General features: G+C 39.3%; 1 protein-coding gene and 1 pseudogene across 2 annotated transcripts in view; both read left to right on the top strand.

The window, feature by feature from the left end:
• Window positions 1–24717, top strand: part of PI4K2B (phosphatidylinositol 4-kinase type 2 beta) — a 35455-nt gene that overhangs the window by 4800 nt on the left and 5938 nt on the right. The window contains exons 2-9 of one of the 2 annotated variants that reach the window (XM_050790696.1): window positions 3126–3280; window positions 5894–6094; window positions 7358–7489; window positions 10203–10341; window positions 11665–11732; window positions 15527–15626; window positions 19536–19669; window positions 20237–20296. In XM_050790696.1, coding sequence (XP_050646653.1) covers window positions 3126–3280; window positions 5894–6094; window positions 7358–7489; window positions 10203–10341; window positions 11665–11732; window positions 15527–15626; window positions 19536–19669; window positions 20237–20296 — 989 coding nt within the window. Of the gene's footprint in view, window positions 1–3125; window positions 3281–5893; window positions 6095–7357; window positions 7490–10187; window positions 10342–11664; window positions 11733–15526; window positions 15627–19535; window positions 19670–20236; window positions 20297–24717 lie in introns of both variants that reach the window. The other variant, XM_050790694.1, reaches the window with a different exon arrangement.
• Window positions 1365–1459, top strand: LOC126955907 (uncharacterized; annotated as a pseudogene).

Raw genomic sequence — 24717 nt, 5'->3', positions numbered from 1 at the left:
GAGGAAACAGTCAAAACAAACAGCCCTAACAGACTGTGTATATGTGCTTGGATGGGGAAAGCTGTGCATTGAGGCATGGAGCCATGCCCTAGATGTAGGGGCCAGGGAAGACTTAGAGAAAGTGGCATCCAATTCCAGACCTGAAGGGTGAATAGCGCCAAAAGCCCTGAGGCTGGGTTCAGTGCACCAAATTTGTGAACACCTCAAGTTTCCTTTTTTTTTTTTTTGAGACAGGGCCTTATTCTGACACTCAGGCTGAGTGCAGTGGCATGATCATGGCTCACTGCTGCTTTGAACTCCTGGGCACAAGTGATCCTCCCACCTTAGCCTCCTAAGTAGCTGGGACTACAGGTAAATGCCACTGTACCCAGCTAATTTTTCATTTTTTTACAGAGATAGGGTCTCACTATGTTGCCCAGGCTGGTCTTGAACTCCTGGACACAAGTGACCCTCCTGCCTCAGTCTCCCAACATGCTGGGATTACAGGCGTGAGCCACTGCACCCGGCCAGTGAACATCTATTTTGTTCTAGAAAATATTCTGGTTAGTGGGTAAGATATGGTAAAGATGGGCAGGTTTAGGTTTATAGTTCTAATCCTCAAGAGAGAGTTCATTTTGATTTATTTGTTTGAGATGGAAACTCGATAAGTTACTTACATACTTCATACATACTCACTTCATACATACTTCAACTGTGCTAAATAAAAAAGGTTATACAATGAGTTCTCTTATTTTTATTCTCCACTTTTAGTCTCTGCATTTTAAAGGACCAGTAATAACCCTTAGGTGTGGTCAGGGCAAGGTCATTCAGCAAGTGTTTATTAAGTGCTTATTATGTTCCAGGAACATAATAAGTTCTGTAAGTTCTGGGGATACAGCGGTGAAATAAATCCTTGTTTTGAAGTTTCTCTTGTCTTGGAGTTCCCTGGTTTCTTGGAGCACCCAAAATAAATACGTAGTAGATTAGATGGTAAGTGCTAAATAGAAAAGTAAAGTGGAGGTTAGAGATTAGATAAGGGTCTTGGGGGTCATAATGACTTGGAGTTATTGTGAGATGGGAAATAAATGGGCTGGTTGGTCCAAAAGAGTGACATGATGTATGTTTTAAGAGCCATAAAAAAGAACGAGATCATGTCCTTTGCAAGGACATGAATGGAGCAGGAGGCTATTATCCTCAGCGAACTAACACAGGAACAGAAAACCAAACACCACATGTTCTCACTAATAAATGGGAGCTAAATGATGAGAACACACGGACACATAGAGGGGAACAACATATACCAGGGCCTTTCGGAAGGTGGAGGGTAGGAGGAGGGAGAGAGTCAGGACCAGTAACTAATGGGTACTAAGCTTAATACCCGGGTGATCGCTTCTCGATCTTTTGGCTAAGATCAAGTGTAGCATCTCTTCTTACCAGTTTAATATCTGGGTGATGAAATAATCTGTACAACAAACCCTCAAGATAGAAGTTTACTTATGTAACCTGCACTTGTACCCCTGAACTTAAAAGTTACAAAGAAAAAGGATTCCTAGCTCCTCTGTTAGGTATAGAGAGGGCATGGGTGAGAGAGGGAGACCAGTTAGGAGGCTCTTAGAATAATCGAGGTGAGAGCCAATGGTAACCTGAATCATGTGGAAGGAATGGAGATGGCAAGAGGTGGTTGGATTTTGGGTATTTATTTAAGGTAGAGTCAATACAACTTGCTGATTGGATGTAGAGGGTAAGAGTGTGAGATCATGGATGATTATAAGGTTTTTGGCCTAAGCAACTGGAAGATTTGAAGGTGCCAGCAACTGCAATATGGGAAACGTAGGGATGAAGCCTTTGGGAGGTGTGGCAAAGGTGAAGAATGAAGTTTTGGGTGGTAAAGTTTGAGATGTCTATTAAGCATCCAAGTGGAGATGTTGAATACAGTAGTCGAGTTTAGGGCAGAAGTCCAGACTTGAATTAGAAATTTGGGAGTCATCAGTGTTGGTAACGAAGAGAAGAGGACCATGAATGGAACCTGGGCCATTCCAAAGTTAAGTAGTGGGTAGATAAATGCTGGGGGCTGGTCGTGGTATTTTGTGATTGCTGCTTATTAATGAAATAGGAAGCTAGATCCTCTCCTGAGAGACAGGATGGAAGAGGAGGTGTTGGGAATTTGAGGAGAGGAATTGGCTTGTGTGCATTTCTTCAATTCCGCTGCCCTGGTGCAGGCATGGAGTTGGTAGACAGTAGGGTTTTACCAGGACTGGGAGTTTTGCAGGTGACCATGATGAGGGGAGGAAGAAAGAATGATTCTGTGAAGACCCAGCATAATTTAAGCTGGCCAAGGAGGCGGGAAGCAAGGACTTGAAGGGAGAGAATTCCAGTGACGTGGGGGAGCAGTCCTTCATAGGTTCTAGTAGGGCAGAAGAATATTTGGACTTGGAGTGCCAGAGGGACTGAACTGGGAAGACAGGAGGTGCTTGACATTGAAAGTGTGGTGAGGTTGCAGTTACTGGTATTGACAAGATCTGAGGTATGATTGGGGAACTAGAGGATGAAGTAGGATGGAGGATAAATCATTGCAGGACAGAAGTTCAAGTAAATAAGTATTAGTATTATTTTAACGAACAGTGAACTTCCTCCCATGTTATTATTTTTATTTATTTATTTATTTATTTTTTAGACAGCGTCTCACTCTTGTTGCCCAGGCTGGAGTGCAGTAGCTCAGTCTCTGCTCACTGCAACCTCCACCTCCCAGATTCAAGGGATTCTCCTGCCTCAGCCTTCCGAGTAGCTGGAATTACAGGCGCCCACCACCACACTGGCTAATTTTTTGCATTTTTAGTAGACACGGGGTTTTGCCACGTTGGCCAGTCTGGTCTTGAACTCCTGACCTCAAGTGATCCACTCGCCTCAGCCTCCCAAAGTGCTGGGATTACAGGCGTGAGCCACTGTGCCTGCCCCAGCCCCCATGTTATTTGGAAATTGAAGAGAAGTGGGTGTTGTTAGGCAGTGGAGAGGAAGGAGGATCGGAGCAGTCTATACAAATCTTGATTACATTTTTCTGTACCTTATGTCCTGATACCAGCAAGCCAATCCATATTGCAGGTCCATATCATGAGCATTCTCATAGCTGGTATTTCTTCTTAATGCAGTAACTACTGGTACTTCAGAGATGAATGCATTCTTGGATGACCCAGAATTTGCAGATATTATACTGAGAGCAGAGCAAGCAATAGAAGTTGGAATTTTTCCAGAAAGGATCTCTCAAGGTTCAAGTGGAAGTTACTTTGTGAAGGATCCTAAGAGGGTGAGAATTTCACAGACCTATTATATGTAATAGAAACTTTGGTAAATACTAATTTAAATATGAAATCATTGTGAGTTTCTAAAGATATTTTCCTGTTAAGTCTGATTGTAACCTCTTTTCCAAAATAAAGGTCAGTTTTTGTTTGTTTTTTGAGATGGGGTCCCCCTCTCTCACCCAGACTGGAGTGCAGTGGTGCAATCATAACCTCACTGTAACCTTGACCTCCTGGGCTCAGGCAATCCTCCCATCTCAGCCTCCCGAGTAGGTGGGACCACAGGAGTATGCCACCACACTGGGCTAATTTTTGTAATTATTTGTAGAGACAGGGGTCTCCCTATATTGTCCTGGCTGGTCTTGCACTTCTAGGCTTAAGCAAACCTCAGCTTTGGCTCCCGAAATGTTGAGATTACAGGTGTGAGCCACTGTGCCCGGCCTCAATTTTTTGCTTTTACTAAAGCACTCTGGTGTTTACAAACAGAGCTAATCATTTCAAGTCACAGTTTGCTATTTTGTTATTTTATACTTGGTTTCAAGCATTTATTGAATACCCACATTCCGCTGTAGCCTTATTGAGTATATATATTCACAAGTCCTTATCTTATGGAAGTCTGTAACCTTATTAGCCAAACACAGTGGAAGTTTAAACCTTCAAAACTTGTTTAATGTCATTTCCAAAGTACTTGATTTTTTTCAAAGGTAGTGAATACCTTTTCTGGCATTTTACCAGGGGAAGGAGGCTCAGCAATCTGAAGTTTGAAAGTACTGGAATGTGAAAGTGAAATGAACCACAGGATGATTCTAGACCGGAAAAGAGAAGTTGATGTGGCACTTTGCTCCACTTAGTCTAGAATTTTTCAAAAATACATTGTTTTTTTTTTCTAAAAGCTTTCTGAATGATGCATAATGAGCAGTTCTTTTCTCTGGGGGAATAACATTTATAATTTCACCCTCACTTTTTTTGCAGATTGAAGTTATATTTTAAAAATGATTTTAAAGCATAAACCCTTTTTGAGATTAAAATGTATTTGTAGGTACTGTCAATCTCTCAATCTTTATTCTAAGCTTGATTTCTTAATTTGATCTTGCTGACTTTTTTACTAGTGACTCAGACTGTATTGCATTATATTTATTGTGTTATAAAGCAATTATATACTTATAATAAGACTTGTTCTTGTCTAAGGATAATTAAGCTTCTAAATTGAATATGAATATATTGTATCAAACGATAAGAGTATAGAGACTTTTAGACATTCGTGAGCAAAAAAAGATTTTTTAAGAGGAGAGAGTTTATTTTATTTAATTAATCAATTTATTTATTAAGATGGATTCTCACTCTGTTGCCCAGGCTGGAGTGCAGTGGTGCAATCTCAGCTCACTGCAATCTCCACCTCCCTGGTTCAAGTGATTATCCTGCCTCAGCCTCCTGAGTAGCTGGGATTACAGGCGCACGCCACCATGCCCAGCTAATTTTTGTATTTTTAGTAGAGATGGGATTTCCCCATGTTGGCCGGCTTGTCTCCTGACCTCAAGTGATCTGCTCACCTCCCAAAGTGCTGGTATTACAGGTGTGAACCACCGGGCCTGGCCAAGAGTTTACTTTAAGTTGGTTCCTGAAAAAATAACTGGAAAAGAATTAAGGTAGGAGAATCTGACAGCATGGATGTGTACTGTATCTTATCATCTTTGTATTTTAGAGGTGGTTTTTGTCATTGGATTCGTTAATTTAACACATACTTGGATGTCTACTGTGCATCAGGTACTGTTCTGAGTACTGGAAATGCAGCCCTAACAAACCAAGTCCCTGCTTATTACAATGTACTTTAATGTGGGGAAAGTAAACAGCAAACATGTAATGTGGATATGTAATAGATATTGAATAATAACATTGTTTGACCTAGAATGGTGATTTTCAAACATTTAAAAATCAGTGAAACACTTTTTCTTTTTCTTTTTTCTTTTTTTTTTTTTTTTGTGACAGAGTCTCGCTCTTTCACCCAGGTTGGAGTGCAGTGGCACAATCGCAGCTCACTGCAAGCTCCGCCTCCCGGGTTCACGCCATTCTTCTGCCTCAGCTTCCTGAGTAGCTGGGACTATAGCTACAGGTGCCCACCACCACGCCCGGCTAATTTCTTGTATTTTTGGTAGAGACGGGGTTACACAGTGTTAGCCAGGATGGTCTCGATCTCCTGACCTTGTGATCCGCCTGCCTTGGCCTCCCAAAGTGCTGGCATTACAGGTGTGCGCCACTACGCCTGGCCCAGTGAAACTCTTTCTTAACTTGGAAATCCAGCAATATAAAACAGGTGAAATTAGAGTTAATCTGGTCAAGGGGCATGGGGTCTTAGAGCCTTGCCTTCACCTTCCCAGGGTTTGTCAGAACACAGTTTGAAAACTACTGGTCTTGATTTTAGATTGTTGAATGAGAATGAATACGAAAATGTGATTTGAACTAAATATATTAATATTTGAGGTTTATAAATCCTCTTAATAGTTTGAGGATTTGTGCCTGTATCTTTGGTGGGAAGCAGTAGAAAACAATTTATTAGAATGCATTTTATGGATGATTATCTATATATATAAAAAGTCTAATAAGATTTTTACTTTTTGCTATAGAAAATTATTGGTGTGTTTAAACCCAAATCAGAAGAGCCTTATGGTCAACTCAATCCAAAATGGACCAAATATGTCCATAAGGTCTGCTGCCCTTGCTGCTTTGGCCGAGGCTGCCTGATTCCTAATCAGGGGTACCTTTCCGAAGCGGGTGCCTATTTTGTGGACAACAAGCTTCATCTGGGCATCGTACCTAAAACAAAGGTAAGCCAGACTTTATTTTTAACCATGGACTTTTAATTTACAACCTGCTTATATCTGAATATTTCAGTATTTATTCCTAATGATAGAACCTAAAGTGGAGCCCCTTTTTTGGTAGTACTCCAAGAGTCATTAGTGACTGGTAACTAGTAAATTGATTCTAGTGTAGATCCACAAAGTATTTAAGGGAATGTGTCTTGTCCCTGTGAGATCCGACAATGCTAACAAAAAGAGGATAAAGACCTAGCATTCAGAAGGCAGGAAAATATCAGGGGATCCAGAGATCCTATTGAAGGCAGAGATAGCCAATGTGCTTGAAGACTACTATTGTTGTCCTTTCAGCCTTTATACAAAATTTTTTTCTTTTCTTTTCTTTTCTTTTCTTTTTTTTTTTTAAGAGACAGAGTGTTGCTGTGTTGCCCAGACTAGCCTTAAATTTCTGTGCTCACGCAGTCCTCTTGCCTCAGCCTTCTGAGTAGCTGGGACTACTGGCACACTAGCATGTGCCTGGCATCTACATCTTTTCTCTTTATCATGGCTCACTGCAGCCTTGTCCTGCTGGGCTCAGGTGATCCTCCCACCTCAGCCTCCTGAGTAGCTGGGACTGCAGGCACATACCATCATGTGCCTGGCACCCGCATCCTTTCTTTTCTTTTCTTTTTTTGGAGATAGGGTCTCGTGCCAGGCTGGAGTGTAGTGATGCAATCATGGCTCACTGCAGCCTTGTCCTGCTGGGCTCAAGTGATCCTCCCACCTCCGCCTCCTGAGTAGCTGGTAATACAGGCATGCACCACCACACCCAGCCAGTTTTTGTATTTTTAGTAGAGATGAAATTTCTCCATGTTGCCCAGGCTGGTCTCAAACTCCTGAGCTCAAGCAGTCTACCTGCCACAGACCCCCAAAGTGCTGGGATTACAGGCGTGAGCCACTGCACCCAGCTAACCTGGCGTCCTTTCTAAATTTTTACTTGAAGCCTTCTTTCTTAAAATGTTTATTCCTAAGTCTACATTTTAATGCTGTTACTTTCACCACTGGCAAATTTTAGGCCTCTGAAAGGCTTTTATACCACTCTCAGAAGGAAATATGTGCCATTCATTTAACAAGGCTTTGCAAAATTCCCTGGCTTTTCTGTTTTAGATTTTCTAGGGCCTTTATTACAGGGTTACACTTTGCTAATTTTCATCATTAGAGTGAATTTCATGGTGTATATGAATAGAGATACTATAATACAAATTCTAACCATTTTTCTATATTATATGTTTCTAGGTGGTTTGGCTTGTCAGTGAGACATTTAACTATAATGCGATTGACCGTGCAAAATCAAGAGGCAAAAAATATGCTTTAGAAAAAGTGCCAAAAGTGGGTAGAAAGTTTCATAGGATAGGACTCCCTCCTAAGGTAAGTTTCTCTGATAAGCTTTCTTTAGAGGGCAATCGGGCACATACATCCGAGCTCTAGGAGCTAGAATGCGTATTGTGCTGTTAGCTGTGGATATTATTATAGCACAGATTTTTCATCTTCCAGGAGCTTATAGTAAACAGGTAATTTCAGTGTAATATAAAGCTGTTGAGATGATGGTAAGTTCAGGGAGCTCTTAGAGGATAGATGGACACCTAACCCAGTTTAGAGGGATGGGAGGTGTTTCCAGGAAGAGGTTGCATGAAAGGCTTATAAAATAATGGGTAAAAGCACAGGTCTGGAATCAGACCTAATCCCAGCCTCTCTGCTAGTTTGCTCTGAGACCTTGGGCAAGTTCCTTATTCGCTCTCTCTTTCTCTCTCTCTCTCTTTTTTTTTTTTTTTTTTTTTTGATAGAGGGTCTCACTGTGTTGCCCCATCTGGAGTACAGTGTTGTGAACAGGTACTTTCTGCAGCCTCAACCTCGTGGGCTCAAATAATCTTCCTGCCTCAGCCTTCTGAGTAGCTGGGACCACAGGTGCACACTACCAGCCTGGCTAATTTTTAAATTTTTTTTTTGTAGAGATAGAGTCTCACCATGTTGCCTAGGCTGGTCTTGAATTCCTGGGCTGAAGCAATCCTCTCGCCTTGTCCTCCCAAAGTGCTGGGATTTCAAGTGTTAGCCACTGTGCCTGGCCAAGTTCCTTACTCTCTAAGCCCCAGTTTCCATAAAATGAGAATGATAAAAACTATCTCTTAGGTTGTTGTGAGGATAAAACTAAGAAATTCATGTCAAGTACTTGGTACATAGTAAAGGTTAAGTAAATGGTAGCAGCTATATTTACTTACTACACATTAGATTTTCTTTTTTCTTATCACCTTTAAATAAACCTGAGGGATGGTAAGCAGCCAGCTGAACAAGGGTAGAGAGGGTTAATGGGAAAGGCATTCTAGAAAAAGCTTTAAGATTTATTTATTTATTTATTTATTTATTTTTTGAGACAGAGTCTCGCTCTGTCACCTAGGCTGGAGTGCAGTGGCGCTATCTCGGCTCACTGCAAGCTCCACCTCCCAGGTTCATGCCATTCTCCTGCCTCAGCCTTCCAAGTAGCTGGGACTACAGGCGCCTGCCACCACGCCCGGCTAATTTTTTGTATTTTTAGTAGAGACGGGGTTTCACCGTGTTAGCCAGGATGGTTTCGATCTCCTGACCTCGTGATCCTCCCACCTCGGCCTCCCAAAGTGCTGGGATTACAGGTGTGAGCCACTGTGCCCGACCAAGATTTATTTTTTAGAAATGTATTTGGCTTATGATTTTCTTGCTTCTGTACATTTATCTAGATAAAAAGAATTTCAGTAGGAATTCATCGTTAACCTAACTTTTAAGATAAATTTTACTCAAAGTGGGCAGGGAGTTTGAAAGTTTTTAAAAGGCCTAAAGGAGGATATTATTTCCATATTTGTGACTACTAGTTCTTAGTTATAAGTATTTTGAAGAACACCTTTAGGAAATCATTAAAATTTCATGCCAACAACAAAAACATAAAGCGTTAGAATAAAAAGCAGATTTTCTTTGTGGTGATTTGTTTGTATTTTTGAAGGAAACTAGGGTTACCTATTACCTGTTTGTCACATACTACTTAAATTTGTATTTCCTTCTCCAACAAACTGTTTACTGTTAACTAGTAATCTTGTTAACAAAAATGCCTTTTTAAATGGTCATATCTTCAAGGAAAGGACTTTTTCAAAACTACTATCAATATTATGATTAATAGATTTGTTCTTTACAATTTTAGACAGGGTATTTAATCTGTGAATCTGTGTGGTTAAGGAATCTGTCCTTTTTTTTTTTTTTTTTTTTTTTTTTTTTGAGACAGAATCTCGCTCTGTCACCCAGGCTGGAGTGCAGTGGTGCCATCTTGGCTCACTGTAACCTCTGCCTCCCAAGTTCAAGCGATTCTCCTGCCTCAGCCTTCTGAGTAGCTGGGACTACAGGCGCGTGCCACCACACATGGCTAATTTTTTGTATTTTTAATAGAGATGGGGTTTTACCATGTTGGCCAGGCTGGTCTCAAACTCGTGGCCTCAAGTGATCCACCCGCCTCAGCCTCCCAAAGTGCTGGGATTACAGGTGTGAGCCACCACACCTGGCCTCATCCTATTTTTAAAATAAAATGATTTATTTAGAATTCAAAGAAAGAGTCTAACAGCTAAAAAAAGAAAAAATGAAAAAATAAAAAAATTATGTACTGTATTTTATGTCAGAAAAAGAATCTGGAAAAGTTTATTCAGTAAGATAAAATTGCACTGTTATTGAATAAGCAGAATAGGTTTAAAATTTGGCCTCCATAATTACATTCATCTTAATGAATATTTTTAGAAAACGGCATTCTTTTTCAGAGTGTCACATTGGAGATACATGTTTATTCTTTTTTAAAATTTTCCCAAAATAACTGCTATGCTCCTTGAAACTCTAGGGGTAAGCATTTTTTTATCTGCTATGTATTCTTTATGCAATTATTTAAAATTAGTGTATAAAAATAGTTTTCTTGATAAATATGGCTTATCTAAATTAGTATTAAGTCTTCTTTCTTATTGTGTTTACATGACGTATTTTTTGACAGTACTGCTGAGAAATATAAATATTAATCCCCTTGTTCTTGTACTTTCTCTTCTAACTATAGTTCTTAAAATTATAGATTGGTTCCTTTCAGTTATTTGTTGAAGGTTACAAGGAGGCTGAATATTGGCTTAGGAAATTTGAAGCTGACCCTTTGCCTGAGAATATTAGAAAACAATTTCAGTCACAATTTGAAAGATTGGTTGTTTTGGATTACATCATCAGAAATACAGGTATTGAAGTTCTCTCATTTGTTTACTCAAATCTTGTTCATTTTCAAACTATATTCTTGTTATCTAAACCAAAGTGGTAAACTTTTGTTGCTGAAGTCTTGAAGCCACTTTCTCTGTCTACCTCTGTCTACCTAGTATTGACTCTCCTGGGCAGAAGTCATCCTGTGTGGGATAGATTCTGATTCAAAGCAGGCTCTTAGATCAGTTCCTGTCCCCTAGGGAGGAATTTCCTAGGGGCAAGGCAAAGTCAGATATTGGTTATCTGCACAGTGTGAGTAATTAAGGCTTCATTGTGTAAATTATGTTAGGTGCTTATTTTGACATTATGTAACTGTTAGTGTAGTCTATAAAGACACTAAACTCTTAATTTTTCCTGTGCTATAAAGGGGCAATGATGTAGACCAGGGGTGTCCAGTCTTTTGGCTTCCCTGGGCCACAATGAAAGAATTGTCTTGGGCCACATATAAAATACAGTAACACCAATGACAGCTGATGAACTTAAAAAAAAAAAAAAAGTCTCAAAAAAAACTCATAATGTTTTAGGAAAGTTTACAAATTTTTGTTGGGCCACATTCAAGGCCATCCTGGGCAGCATGTGACCTGCAGGCCTCGGGTTGACCTTGATGTAGATTATCCAAAGCAGGAGCTCCCCACTGTGGGTCCCTGGACTCTCAGGGTCAGCATTACGTGACAATTTGTTAAACACGCATCTTCTCAGACACTATGCTAGACCTTTTGGAACAGAAATTGCAAGTGAGTGCTGGCAGGCTGGGTTTTAAGGTACCCTCCAGGTAATTCTGATGCATTCTGAAGTTTGAGAACCATTGGTTCAAAATGTTTTCTTATTTAGTTTTTGGCAAAGCATCAAATAATTTTCCAGATTTACTGTCTTAATTTATATGTATATATATTTACAGTCTAGACCACTTCTATGCTGACATGAGGTTAGCCTGCTTAGAAATTTGCCTAGAAATAGGGGTTAATGCTTTTTCTTCCTAAAGTGAAGAAAAGCTCTTTGATTTTAATAACCTCGATTTAATAATTGTATCACCTCACAGGGTAGTAGTTTTGAGGATTACATGAATTATTAGATACTAAGCACTTAAAACAATGTTGGCCCAGAGAAAATATTCAGTAAATGTTAACTCACATTTATGGGTTTGTTTTTTTTTAAGTTTCTTTGTGTTAAATTGTGACCTTTAATATGCTGTGGATAACCAGTGAAAGTCTCAAAAATCAGGAGATCACTAGATTTTTCTCATTGATATTAAGCCATGATGTCCATAGAAATGAAGTAACAGATTTTCTTGTTTGTTTTGAAAGACAGGGGCAATGATAATTGGTTAGTCAGATATGAAAAGCAGAAATGTGAAAAGGAAATTGACCATAAGGTAAGGAAATTTACAATTTTATATGTTTATATATATATACACACATACACACATATATGTATATAATTGTGTATAACTTGTGAATATATATATTCAATTTCTGTAAAAGATTCCTTTAAGTTATTCTTCACCATTTCCTCCTTCTTTCACTTAATCTTTGGTTTTTACATCTACTTTTTCTGTTTTTCTCACACTTTTAATTTTTGTCACTTGTTTACATTGCATTCTTGATTCTTGATTTTTTTTGTTTGTTTGTTTTAAATAGGGACGGAGTTTTGCCATGTTGGCCAGGCTAGTCTCAAACTCCTGGCCTCAAGCAATCCACCCGCCTCAGCCTCCCAAAGTGCTGGGAACACAGTCGTGTGCCACCACGCCCAGCCAGTTCTGTTTTTTCTTTTGTCAATTGTTGGGCAGCTTTATTTTTTATTTCATATTAGAATAGAAGAATAATACCTGCTTAGTACTTTAGAGTTTCAGAAATTTATAGAATCCCCGTATTTTGCTTTTATGTAATAAAGGCTTCTGGGATTTTTGTTCACCATGTTTGTATTTTACTAATTCACTTTCTTCTGAGTCTTTTCATTCAGTGTTAAATAATACAATATTACCTAATAAATGGAACGTGTGTGCTTAACCTGTGAATCACGTCCACTGAACTTCAAAAAATTATTAAGTACTTTTACTATTTATAAGAAGCTGGTTTTAACATATATAATGGACTGCATAGAGCCTCAACACTGATATCAGAGTTACAGATTTTAGAGTCATTGCTATCGACTTTGAGTACCAAGTTCAAGTTTTAGATATTTACATAAGATTTTTTTTTTCGGCCGGGCGCGGTGGCTCAAGCCTGTAATCCCAGCACTTTGGGAGGCCGAGACGGGCGGATCACGAGGTCAGGAGATCAAGACCATCCTGGCTAACATGGTGAAACCCCATCTCTACTAAAAAATACAAAAATCTAGCCGGGCGAGGTGGCGACTGTAGTCCCAGCTACTTGGGAGGCTGAGGCAGGAGAATGGCGTAAACCCGGGAGGCGGAGCTTGCAGTGAGCTGAGATCCCGCCACTGCACTCCAGCCTGGGAGACAGAGCGAGACTCCGTCTCAAAAAAAAAAAAAAAAAAAACAAAAAAAAAAAGATTTTTTTTTTTTTCAAAATACTTTTACAAGTTTAAAACAGTTTGTACATTTGGGAAAGTTTTAAGTGATTAAAAATATTTCTTCAATATTTATAATTTATGTTCTCAAGTAATGACTTAAAGCTGTTGCATCATTTTTAAAAGTTTGTACTTTTAAATGTTTATCAAGGATATTTAAATATACATATTCACAGCACTTAGCAATAAAAAGGAACAAACTTGATACACACAATAGCATGGATGAAATTTAAAATTATGCTGAGTGAAAGAAGCTACACATAAAGGGAACATATCGTATGATTATATTTATATTTAAAAATTAGAAAATGCAAACTCGTTTCTAGTGAAAACAGACCAGTAGTTGCCTGGTCTTGGGGTAGGGGGAAGGCTGGACTGCAAAGGGACACAAGGAAACTTTGGGGTGAAAGTTTCACATATGTCAAGGCTCATCACATTGTACTTGTTAATATAGGAAGTTAATTGTATGTAAATTATACCTTGATAAAGTTGTAAATAGGAAGATGGTAGAAATAAAAATAAATGCCAGTTGTAGCAGAAATGGGCTTAAAATACAAACATAAATGCACATATGTATAAGCTCCTGGGCCAGGCACAGTGGCTCATGCCTGCAATCACAGCACTTTGGGATGTCAAGGTGGGAGGATTGACTGAGTCCAGGAGTCTGAGACCCTGTGTCTACAAAGAATTAAAAAAAAATTTTTTTAAAGCACCACTTAAGAATAAAAGACTTTAAGAGAGTAGAAAAAGTAAAATGAAATAAATTAGCCTGACATGGTGGCAAACACCTGTGGTTCCAGAGATTCGGGAGGCTGAGGTGGGAGATCGCTTGGGCACAGGAGGTCAAGGCTGCGGTGAGTCGTGATTGTGCCTCTGCACTCCAGCTGGGTGACAGAGCAAGACCCTGTCTCAAAAAAATAAAAAAATTAAAGATAATTAAATAAACGTAAGCTCCCGAAATTATTTTATTTGTATATTTTGAGCAGTTAGATTTTGCTGAAAATTCTTTTGCTCGAGTATTTTGTGCACTTTCAATGAGGTGTAAGACATTTGATATATACTAAAAGAAATAAAGTTGGCATACCTCACATCAGCCTTCACTGTAGTACTTTTAACTTAAAAAATTTCTGTTTTGGCCGGGCGCGGTGGCTCAAGCCTGTAATCCCAGCACTTTGGGAAGCCGAGGCGGGTGGATCACGAGGTCAGGAGATCGAGACTATTCTGGCTAACATGGGGAAACCCCGTCTCTACTAAAAATACAAAAAACTAGCCGGGCGTGGTGGCGGGCGCCTGTAGTCTCAGCTACTTGGGAGGCTGAGGCGGGAGAATGGCGTGAACCCGGGAGGCGGAGCTTGCAGTGAGCCGAGATCACGCCACTGCACTCCAGCCTGGGAGACACAGCGAGACTCCGTCTCAAAAAAAAAAAAAAATTTCTGTTTTACTTTTTTTTATTTTATCTGGGCCACTTAGTAGTAATGGCCATCTGTGTTTAAGTAATCAGAATACTCTTTTTTTTCCTTTAAAAAATACACACGTTTCACTTTAGTCTGTTTTAATTTCTAAGTAAAGCAATTCCAAAAATATGAAGTTAACATCAGAGCCATGTGAACCACCATGATAAAATAAAACAGATATTCACAATAATTACATCTAAAGATAGTTCAGCTTGATAAATCACCTTCCACAGAAATACTCTTTATCATGAAAACCCTCTTTCTCCTGAGATCTTTATTTCTGTTATGGAAGAATACAGAAGTTAGGAACAGCCTACTGTATTAGTACATTCTCACACTGCTATGAAGAAATACCCAAGGCAGGGTAATTTATAAAGAAAAGAGATTTAATTGACTCACAATTCTGCATGGCTGGGGAGACCTCAGGAAACTTACAATCATGGCAGAAGGCACCTCTTCACAGGGCGGCAGGAGAATGAGTGCGAGTAGGAGAAATGCCAGACGCTTACAAAACCATCAAATCTCATGAGAACTCACTCACTATCACGAGAACAGCATGGGGGACACCGCCCCCATGATCTGATTACCTCCACCTGGTCCTGCCCTTGACACATAAGGATTACAGGGATTACAATTCAAGATGAGATTTTGGGTGGGGACACGGCCAAACTATAACACCTACATTCAAGAATATCTTGAGGTTCCTTCTACTAGATCTTATTATATTTAATTATGGTCTTTGAAGGAATTTCATTTAGAAATATTTTGTATTTGACTTATTTCTTTGGGACCCTAAGAAAGACTAGGTCTTAATAAGGTGATTTTTGTGTTTAAAAAAATCAGTAATATTTTACATCATACTTTTAAGCAATGCATCTAGCAGTAAATTATCTAGAACATCACTTTAAAGTCACAATATTTTCAAGCCTTTTAAAGAGAAAACCATTACTGAGTAATGGTATAATATCAAATTTTAAAAAACAGTGGTTAGGAAATACATGTTTTTTCAGACAGTCTCTTCCATTCCTGTGTGAATTTGTATTTTTTCTGGTAGCATTGTTAATTTTTGTAGGCTTTTCAGAGAGAATATGTTCTTAAACATCAATAATTATTATAAATAATTTATTCTTTGGGAATATTTATATAGGTTCTTTTATCAACATATCATTTTTCTCCTCTATAGGAATCAAAATGGATTGATGATGAAGAATTCCTTATTAAAATAGCTGCAATTGATAATGGTCTAGCATTTCCTTTTAAACATCCTGATGAATGGAGAGCATGTGAGTATTTAGAACCTTCTGTGGATTCTATAATTATCTTTTTTCCAGAATGAGAAGGGAAAAAAATTTACAGATACCATAGAAGAGGAAAAAGTAGATGAAATATGATTATTCATTAAGGCTCGGTTTTAGGCATTAGGGATGCAAATGTATACTACAGGGTCTTGCTATGAATTGTTTGCTTAGTTTGGGATGACTGGTTTTGATTTTTAGGCTTTGTGTTATCCTTGGAAAATGAGTTTAGTAGTGTTCCAGTTTTAAATATATATATAACATTGAAATTATTTTAATATTTTGGTAGAACTATATTTTAAGTTTTTGGTTGTATTCACTTATAAAACAATTTAGGCCTGCCCTCCACCTGACCTCATTCTTAGGGAGTAGTGCTTTAATTGCCTTCCCAGTCTCTTTTGTGGTAAATGATTACATTTTCTACATCTTCTTGAACCAGTTTTAGACACTTTTATTTTGCTTAAAATTTTCCATGATTTCTTGAGTTTTAAATTTATGAGTATAGCATTTTATTAGAATTATCTTATAATTAAAACAATTCCCTCTGTGCATATTGAGTGTTTAGGGAGTGAAATGAAATGATGTCTGAAATTTGCCTTAAAATACTTGTGGTGGTGTGGACAGGAGAGATAAATAAAGCCAATTTTGCAAAAAAAATTGGTAATAATTGAATTAACATGGGAGTTTATTATAGTCGTTTTCTGACATTTGTATGTGTTTAAGATATATGGGCCAGGCATGGTGGCTCACACCTGTAATCCCAGCACTTTGGGGGCTGAGGCTAGCAGATCGCTTGAGCTCAGGAATTCAAGACCAGCCTGGGCAACATGGCGAAACCCCATCTCTACAAAAAATACAAAAATGGGCCAGGTGTGATGGCCCATGCCTGCAGTCCTAGCTACTTGGGAGGCTGAGGTGAGGAGGATTACTTGAGCTTGGGAGGTGGAGGTTGCAGTGAGCCAAGATGGCACCACCGCACTCTAGCCTGGGTGACACAGTGTAAAATATATAGTATGTTTTAAAAATCTTCATATCCATGATATGTCTCTTTTAAATTCCTTCAATTTATTAGTGAGCCTTTTACTCATTAGGCTTGCCAAAGATTTGTCTGTTGTTAAGCATTGGCTCTTCTATTTATTTAATTATTTATGCTTTCCCCCCCCAGATAATTGCCTATTTATTTTATAGATCAGGCTTTTAGTTTGTTTGCTTTTTCTTTTATAGATTTATGTTTTCCATCATTATTCTTTTTTCCTATTATGTTCATACTATACTGCTTTCCTATAAATGCATATTAGGCCTCATATTTTCCTCTGGGTATAATTTTGGCTAAACCACGGATTGCACAGGTGCTACGCTATGACTCTGCCTTACATACTCATTTTTTCTGATTTTCTTTTTGACAGGAATAATTTAGAAGTATTTTGTTTGATCTTAAAATTTCTATGTCAGCTTATTTTAATTGTACATTATTACTATTTTTAAGAAACTGTTCATTGTTGTTATTTTCCAGCATTATTGCATTGTGATCTGTGCATATGGCCTGTGTAAATTCTGTTTTACAGTTTGTTAGTAATTTCTGTATGATCCTATATATGGCCTATTTAGAGGATAGTATTTGAAAAGAATGAGCACAAAATTCTGTCTACTAACCTAAAGGTTGTTAGTCATATCATATCCTTTACTTATTTTCTGACTATATAATCTGTTAATTTTCAGAGGAAATTAATGATCACTGTGATTGTGATTTTGCCAGTTTTTTCTTCAATTTCTATGCATTTTTTGCTTTGTATTTCACGTGTAGAGGTCCAGTGGTTTATCTTCCTGGTGGCTTCTTCTTCTTTTTTTTTTTTAATCAGTATGACATATATTTATTTATTTATTATTATTTTTTTGATTCCTGGGATATGAGAGAGAGGAAACAGCTTTTAAACTGTCATCTTGGCTGGGTACGGTGACTCACGCCTGTAATCCCAGCATTTTGGGAGGCTGAGGCGGGTGGATCATGAGGTCAGGAGATCAAGACCATCCTGGCTAACACAGTGAAACCCCATTTCTACCAAAAATACAAAAATTAGCCGGGCGTGGTGGCGGGTGCCTGTAGTCCTAGCTACTCGGGAAGCTGAGACAGGAGACTGGCGTGAATCAAGGAGGTGGAGCTTGCAATGAGCCGAGATCACACCACTGCACTCCAGCCTGGGTGACAGAGCAAGACTCCGTCTCAAAACAGAAAACAAAACAAAACAAAAAAAACGCTATCATCTTGTTGGTGGAAGCCATGGTGTGTTTGCTATTACCCAGGAAAATCACAGAGAACAAACACTATTGCTTAGCACAATGCCAGGTACATAAGTATTCAATAAATGTTTTATGAATGCTTAAACAAATAGAGAAGAGAAAGGACTAAGTGTGGAATCACGGCTAATGGTGACATTGAAAGAGGGGAGGAAAAACTAGCAAAAGAGAGAAGGAGTAGCTTGCAAGACAAGATAAACTTAGAGTGGTATCTCCAACGCCACAGAGGAGAGAATTTCATAAAGGAGATGATAGAAAACAGTGCTACATACAACAGAGAGATTAAGTAGCATGACAACAGCAAGTGAGCCTTTGGACAGACCCTTGGGTCTGGTGACTGGTGGCCTTAGGAGAGAGAGTTTAGATGGTAGTACTAGAAGTTAAGTGTTGGGATTAAAGGTAGAGGCAGATGAAAAATAAGGGCCTTTCTTCTATGAAATTATTCAGGGAAAACTAAAAAAAAAAAAATTGGACATATCTACAAGGAGATGTGAGCCAGGGGAAACACTTTCTTCAGAATGCAAAGTAACCTTCCTACTGTGTGCAATGAGATAGATCGAGAAGTGAGAGCCAGGCATTGAGGTGAGCTCCTGTAGTCCTAGCTACTTGGGAGGCTGAGGCGAGAGAATTGCTTGAGCCCAGGAGATTGAGGCTATAGCGAACTATGATTGTGTCACTGCACCCCACCTGGGTGACTGAGGAGAAATGACTCCAAAGGCAGATTTCTTCTTCAGGGCTTTCAAAGTGGTAGGATCCACCAAAAGCTGGGGATTCTCATTGGATATGCTCACGTTAGCTCTGTGGATGATCATGTCAGAAACCTTACACTCTTGCAGGAATCTGAATATGCACCCTCTCTAGAAGATTAAACCTGTACAAATCTCTCTAGTCTTGGCACGGTGTAGATTTAATGGTCTTCTTGAGGGAGAACTAGAATTAGCTCAGAGTCGTGGATCTTTTGTCTCTTAAAGTGACCCACCTGTTTACCTCCTAATGATTGCAAAGTTCAGAACATCTGTATACAAGTCAGTGGTCAATTCCTGATGATTTGTAGCTGCGGAGGGCAGGCAGACCTCAGCCGTGGTATTCAGTCTGTGCCTGGGTGCGGTGATACGTACCTGTAGTCCCAGCTACTTTTGAAGCTGAGGTGGGAGAATCCCTTGAGCCCAGAAGTTCGAGGCTGCAGTGAGCTATAATCATGCCACTGCCCTTCAGCCTGGGTGACACAGTGAGACCCATTCTCTTAGAAATATATAATAATAAAAACAATCTGGGGCTGTGTACAAAGTATAGGTATTCATCAGTTTCTGAACTGAGGAACCAGATAGATTGAGATACATTTAGAACTGTTTGAGATAGATTCATTATCCAAACTCTTACTCTTTACTGTCTAAAACTTAGAGACATTACGAGTTTACTATCTGAATTGACTGTCCAAATCTGAGTAATTTGGATTGCAGTGCATAGTTTTACTCTGATTAAGTTCTTATCCTGTCCTTTTTTGGGGAGAACCTAGGAGTTGTAGGAAAGAACCAGGAAAAATGTGAGTCTAAATAAACCATTTCCTACCACTGATGAGGAGAATGCTTTTTTCCCTATTAGATCCATTTCACTGGGCTTGGCTTCCTCAAGCAAAAGTTCCTTTTTCTGAAGAAATAAGAAGCTTGATTCTACCATATATTTCTGACATGAACTTTGTGCAAGATTTATGTGAAGATCTCTATGAACTTTTTAAGGTAAGTTAATGCTTAGTTTGATTATTGCAGAAAATGAAATCTTAAAATAGAAGAGACTGCTTAATAGAGCTAATTTGCAATGCACTATTTCTTGTATTGCTGCTTGCCATAAAACCTGACAGGAGAGAGAGGAATTAGCAGTTTTATTTACAGGAGCATACATTCATAAAGCTATACTTACTATGAGCATTCTTTGAAGTGAGACTACATTAAAATTTAATTTGCTGTTTTCTTCAAAAGTTGAATTTTTACAAGAAGACTCTATAAATTATAATACATATTTGGTGACCTGCTATGATTTAGTTCTCTTAAAAAGCCTAAATTCATTGGCTGGAAAGTCATCTTAAATCCTTTCTGGAACAAGTTGGGGTACAAATAAATAAGTCTATTCATGTCATTCTGGGAGTATACAAAAATACCTCAGGTAAAAATATTATTTTTGTTTTATTTTATCGATTAGGAAAGCTTTTTAATGGCCTTATTTGCTGAGTTGAAGAGTTCATCTGTTTTCAGATATTTATATCAAAGTCTTTATTTTGGGAATTGTTTTTTTCTTTTCTGTAATAGACTGACAAAGGATTTGACAAAGCCACTTTTGAAAGTCAGATGTCTGTGATGAGGGGTCAGGTAAGTTACCTTTTTATTTGTTCATAAGGAAAAAATCTCTTTGAAACAGTAGTCAACTGTTTTCTCCACTGTGATCTGGAGATGGAATTTTTAATACTACCTCTTATGCTGAACCAAAATAGCCCAGATGATTAGAAATGAAGTTGATTCGGCCTAGTGCAGTGGCTCACGCCTGTATTCCCAGCACTTTGGGAGGCCAAGGCGGGTGGATCACCTGAGGTCAGGAGTTCAAGACCAGCCTGGCCAACATGGTGAAACCCGATCTCTACTAAAAATACACAAAAAAATTAGCTGGGTGTGGTGGCGGGCACCTGTAATCCCAGCTACTTGGAAGGCTGCGGCAGGAGAATCACTTGAACTTGGGAGGCGGAGGTTGCAGTAGCTGAGATCACACCACTGCACTCCAGCCTGAACAACAAGAGCGAAACTGCATCTCAGAAAAAAAAAAAAAAAAAAAAAAGAAATGAAGTTGACTCCAATAGTTTCTTCCCTCTATTATCTTATAAATTAGGTAGTTCTGACCTTGTTGTGTACTGTTTATTTAGCTCAGTGGTTTCTTCCCTCTATTATCTTATAAATCAGGTAGTTCTGGCCGGGCGCGGTGGCTCACGCTTGTAATCCCAGCACTTTGGGAGGCCGAGGCGGGCGCATCACAAGGTCAGGAGATCGAGACCATGGTGAAACCCCGTCTCTACTAAAAATAGAAAAAATTAGCCAGGCGCAGTGGCGGGCGCCTGTAGTCCCAGCTACTCGGGAGGCTGAGGCAGGAGAATGGCGTGAACCCGGGAGGCGCAGCTTGCAGTGAGCCGAGATTGCGCCACTGCACTCCAGCCTGGGCGACAGAGCGAGACTCCGTCTCAAAAAAAAAAAAAAAAAAAAAAAAAAAATCAGGTAGTTCTGACCTTGTTGTGTACTGTTTATTTAGCTCAATGTTTCCCTTGCTGTGAATTGTTGGTCCCCATTTTGGTAGCTATTTTGGGCATCACTACCCTTTCCCCCTCAGATCCATTCACTTAGACATTTCAGTACCAAGTTCTGTTGCCAATAGATTACTATTATTATTATTATTTATTATTATTGTTTTGCGGAATATGTTTGGCTTTTGCTAGAGCAGTCACTGAATAACCATGTCACCAAGATTGAGCGTCGATTGTAACATGAAAAAACTAATTGTAACTCAGTCCTCTCCCTGATCCCCCCCTCACATTTTTGTTGTTGTTGTTGGGAGACCTAGTCTTGCCCTGTCGCTCAGGCTGGAGTGCAATGGTGTGATCTTGGCTCACTTCAACCTCTGCCTCCCAGATTCCAGCGGTTCTCCTGCCTCAGCCTCCCAAGTAGTTGGGATTACAGGCGTGCACCACCGCACCCGGCTAATGTTTTTGTAGAGATGGGATTTCACCGTGTTGGTCAGGCTGGTCTCGAACTCCTGACCTCATGATCCAGCCGCCTCAGCCTCCCAAAGTGCTGGGATTACAGGCGTGAGCCACCATGCCCAGCCCCTCCTCACCTTTAGTTAAAGGTTAGAAGTACAAGGCATTAAGTCTGCTGATGTGGGCCTGCAGGCCGGGCTCACTCTCAGATGACTGCTGCTTCTTGGACTCTATGAATGGTATTTCTATTCCAAAAGGAAAGCTTGAAACAGAAATAAATTGTACTGTAAACATTGTCTTTTAGTGTCTTATAAATTAACATTCTCTTCCTAAAATATACATTTAATTTAAGGTAGCTGTTTGCCACAATACCTGTAGCAAACAAAGTGGGTCAAGTTTTTGCACTGATTATTATATTATACAACTTTAACAAGTACATATAATTACATCAGAGAATCATTCATTCATTCACCAAGTATTTATTGACAGAACTAGTGCTGGCAGCTAGTTACTGGAGATAAGGCAGTAAGCAAAACCAAGTTTCTGCTGTCATGGAGTTTTGCTCTGCAGAGAAGGCCAGGGCTCGGTGAAAAGGGACAGGTGATTATCAGCTCATGCATCTCTCTGCTCTGTCACATTTATGCAGTGCTTAATGCAGTCGTGAGTTTCCAGTAGTTAAGTGAAGGCTCGAGAAATAGGATGGAGCCAGAGTATAGAGGGCCTTAAACCCCAGAATGTAGATAGATTCCACAAAGAAGGCATTGGAGCAGTTAGAAATTCCGCATTAAAGAAGGGCTGTGGTGAGACAGAAGTTTTTGAAAAGGAGATCTTAATTCTGAGATTCTTCTATGAACTCCTTGAAACTATGTATAAAATGTTAATATGTGCATTTTGGGTTGGGTGTGAGAGAAGATAGGATTTATATCTCAGCAAAAATATTTATATCCCTCAAAAAAAGTTAAGGACTGCTGCAGAAGGCTGGGCTGGACAGTGGGGTACAGATTTGCTTAGTAGATGAGGAGACGACAGCCAAGCAGCCTCACTAAGAGGCTTTTTCTGGTAATTCAGGCATCAGTGAAAGGATTTGGTGATCAATGATCATAATTATGTTGCAGAGTTTTGCCATCCCAAAACTTATTTGAGCTAAATTTTTTAGGCATAGATAAGTATGCCTTGATTTGACCTTTTTGCTTGAAACAAATTGACTTGACATATCAATATGCTTCATCTTCTGGAACTTTCTTATCCCTAAAACTTTATTTTTATTTTAGGAATCTGATTTAAAATAAAGAAGTAAATAAAAGCTGTAAATAATTTTGTAAGCTTTAATTGTGGTTTAAAGTTAACACCCGAGGAATTTAAATTTAAAAAAAAAAAGTGCCTGTCTGGGTGTAGTGACTCATGCTTGTAATCCCAGCATTTTGAGAGGCAGAGGAGGGCAGATTGCTTGAGCTCAGGAGTTCAAGATCAGCCTGGGCACCGTGGCGAAACCCCATCTCTACAAAAAAATACAAAAATTAGCTGGGCGTGGTGGCATGTGTTTGTAGTTCCAGCTGCCAGGAGCCTGAGGCAGGAGGATCACTTGAGCCCCGGAGGTAGAGGAGATTGCAGTGAGCTGAGATTGCGCCACTGCACTCCAACCTGGGCAGCAGAGCAAGACCTTGTCTCAAAAAAAAAGCCTGTCTAAGAAGGTGTGGGAGTGTTCCAGTTCTGAGATCTGTTACAAAGATGTGTCCGTGGCTGTCTCCTATTTCAGGTTTATTTACTCATATCCTATCTCATGCACAAAAGAAAAAGGCATTATAAAAATGAATGTAATAAAATATGAAGATGACAGGGTCAATAACTTAGGAGAGAAAGAAATAAAATGATGATACTTTGGTTATTACACGTTGTCATTTGATTTTGTTTTGTTTTTTAATTTTAATTTGATTTTGAACTTTCTGATAGCCAAAAAAGATAATATGTCCTGACTATGTACATGATTGTGTAGCTCTCTGGTTTTGGCTGTTTTTTACTTATTTAAAAATAAGTTAGTCTAAGGCCAGGTGTGGTGGCTCACGGCTGTAGTCCCAGCTACTTGGGAGGCTGAGGCAGGAGTATTGTTTAAGCCCAAGAGTTTGAGGCTGTAGTACACTGTGATGACACCTGTGCATAGCCACTGCACTGTAGCCTGGGCAACAGACCAAGACCTCATCTCTTAAGAAAAAAAAAAAAAGATCTAAAAAAAAATCAGGTATTGGGCCAGGTGTGTTGGCTCATGCCTGTAATCTGAGTTTGGGAGGCCAAGGTGGGTGGATTGCTTGAGCCCAGGAGTTCAAGGTTGTAATGAGCTGTGATCACACCACTACACTCCAGCCTGGCCAACAGAGCAAGACCTTGTCTCAAAAAAAAAAAAAAAAAGGCCGGGCGCGGTGGCTCAAGCCTGTAATCCCAGCACTTTGGGAGGCCGAGGCGGGTGGATCACGAGGTCAGGAGATCGAGACTATCCTGGCTAACATGGTGAAACCCCGTCTCTACTAAAAATACAAAAAAAAAAAAAACTAGCCGGGCGTGGTGGCGGGCGCCTGTAGTCTCAGCTACTTGGGAGGCTGAGGTGGGAGAATGGCGTGAACCCGGGAGGCGGAGCTTGCAGTGAGCCGAGATCACGCCACTGCACTCCAGCCTGGGAGACACAGCGAGACTCCGTCTCAAAAAAAAAAAAAAAAAAAAAAAAAAAAAAAAAATTAACCTGTATTCCAAACAACAGAATAATTACTTCAGTGAATTCCTGGAGTCGAAATACTTGCGTTATTTCTGTCATTTATAAATATAATTTAAATCCCTCTCCCTTCCAGTTTTACCTATTAACTTAATGATTTGTGCTTTCTACAGCCAAGTCTTTTGCCCTAGTTTGTAGTAAGCTGTGAGTTTTACACATATAATCAATGGCATGCTCTAATTCTTCACATAAAGATGTGGACTGAAACAATATGAAAGTTTTTTTTTTTTTTTTTAATTCAGAGCTGGTAGCAATGTTTATGAACGTTAAAGATAAACCATGTTTTGAAT

Source organism: Macaca thibetana, chromosome 5, assembly GCF_024542745.1.
Source record: "Macaca thibetana thibetana isolate TM-01 chromosome 5, ASM2454274v1, whole genome shotgun sequence".
Lineage (NCBI taxonomy): Eukaryota > Metazoa > Chordata > Mammalia > Primates > Cercopithecidae > Macaca > Macaca thibetana.
The sequence above is the reverse complement of the archived record's forward strand: the minus strand, read 5'-3'. Positions and strand labels throughout refer to the sequence as shown.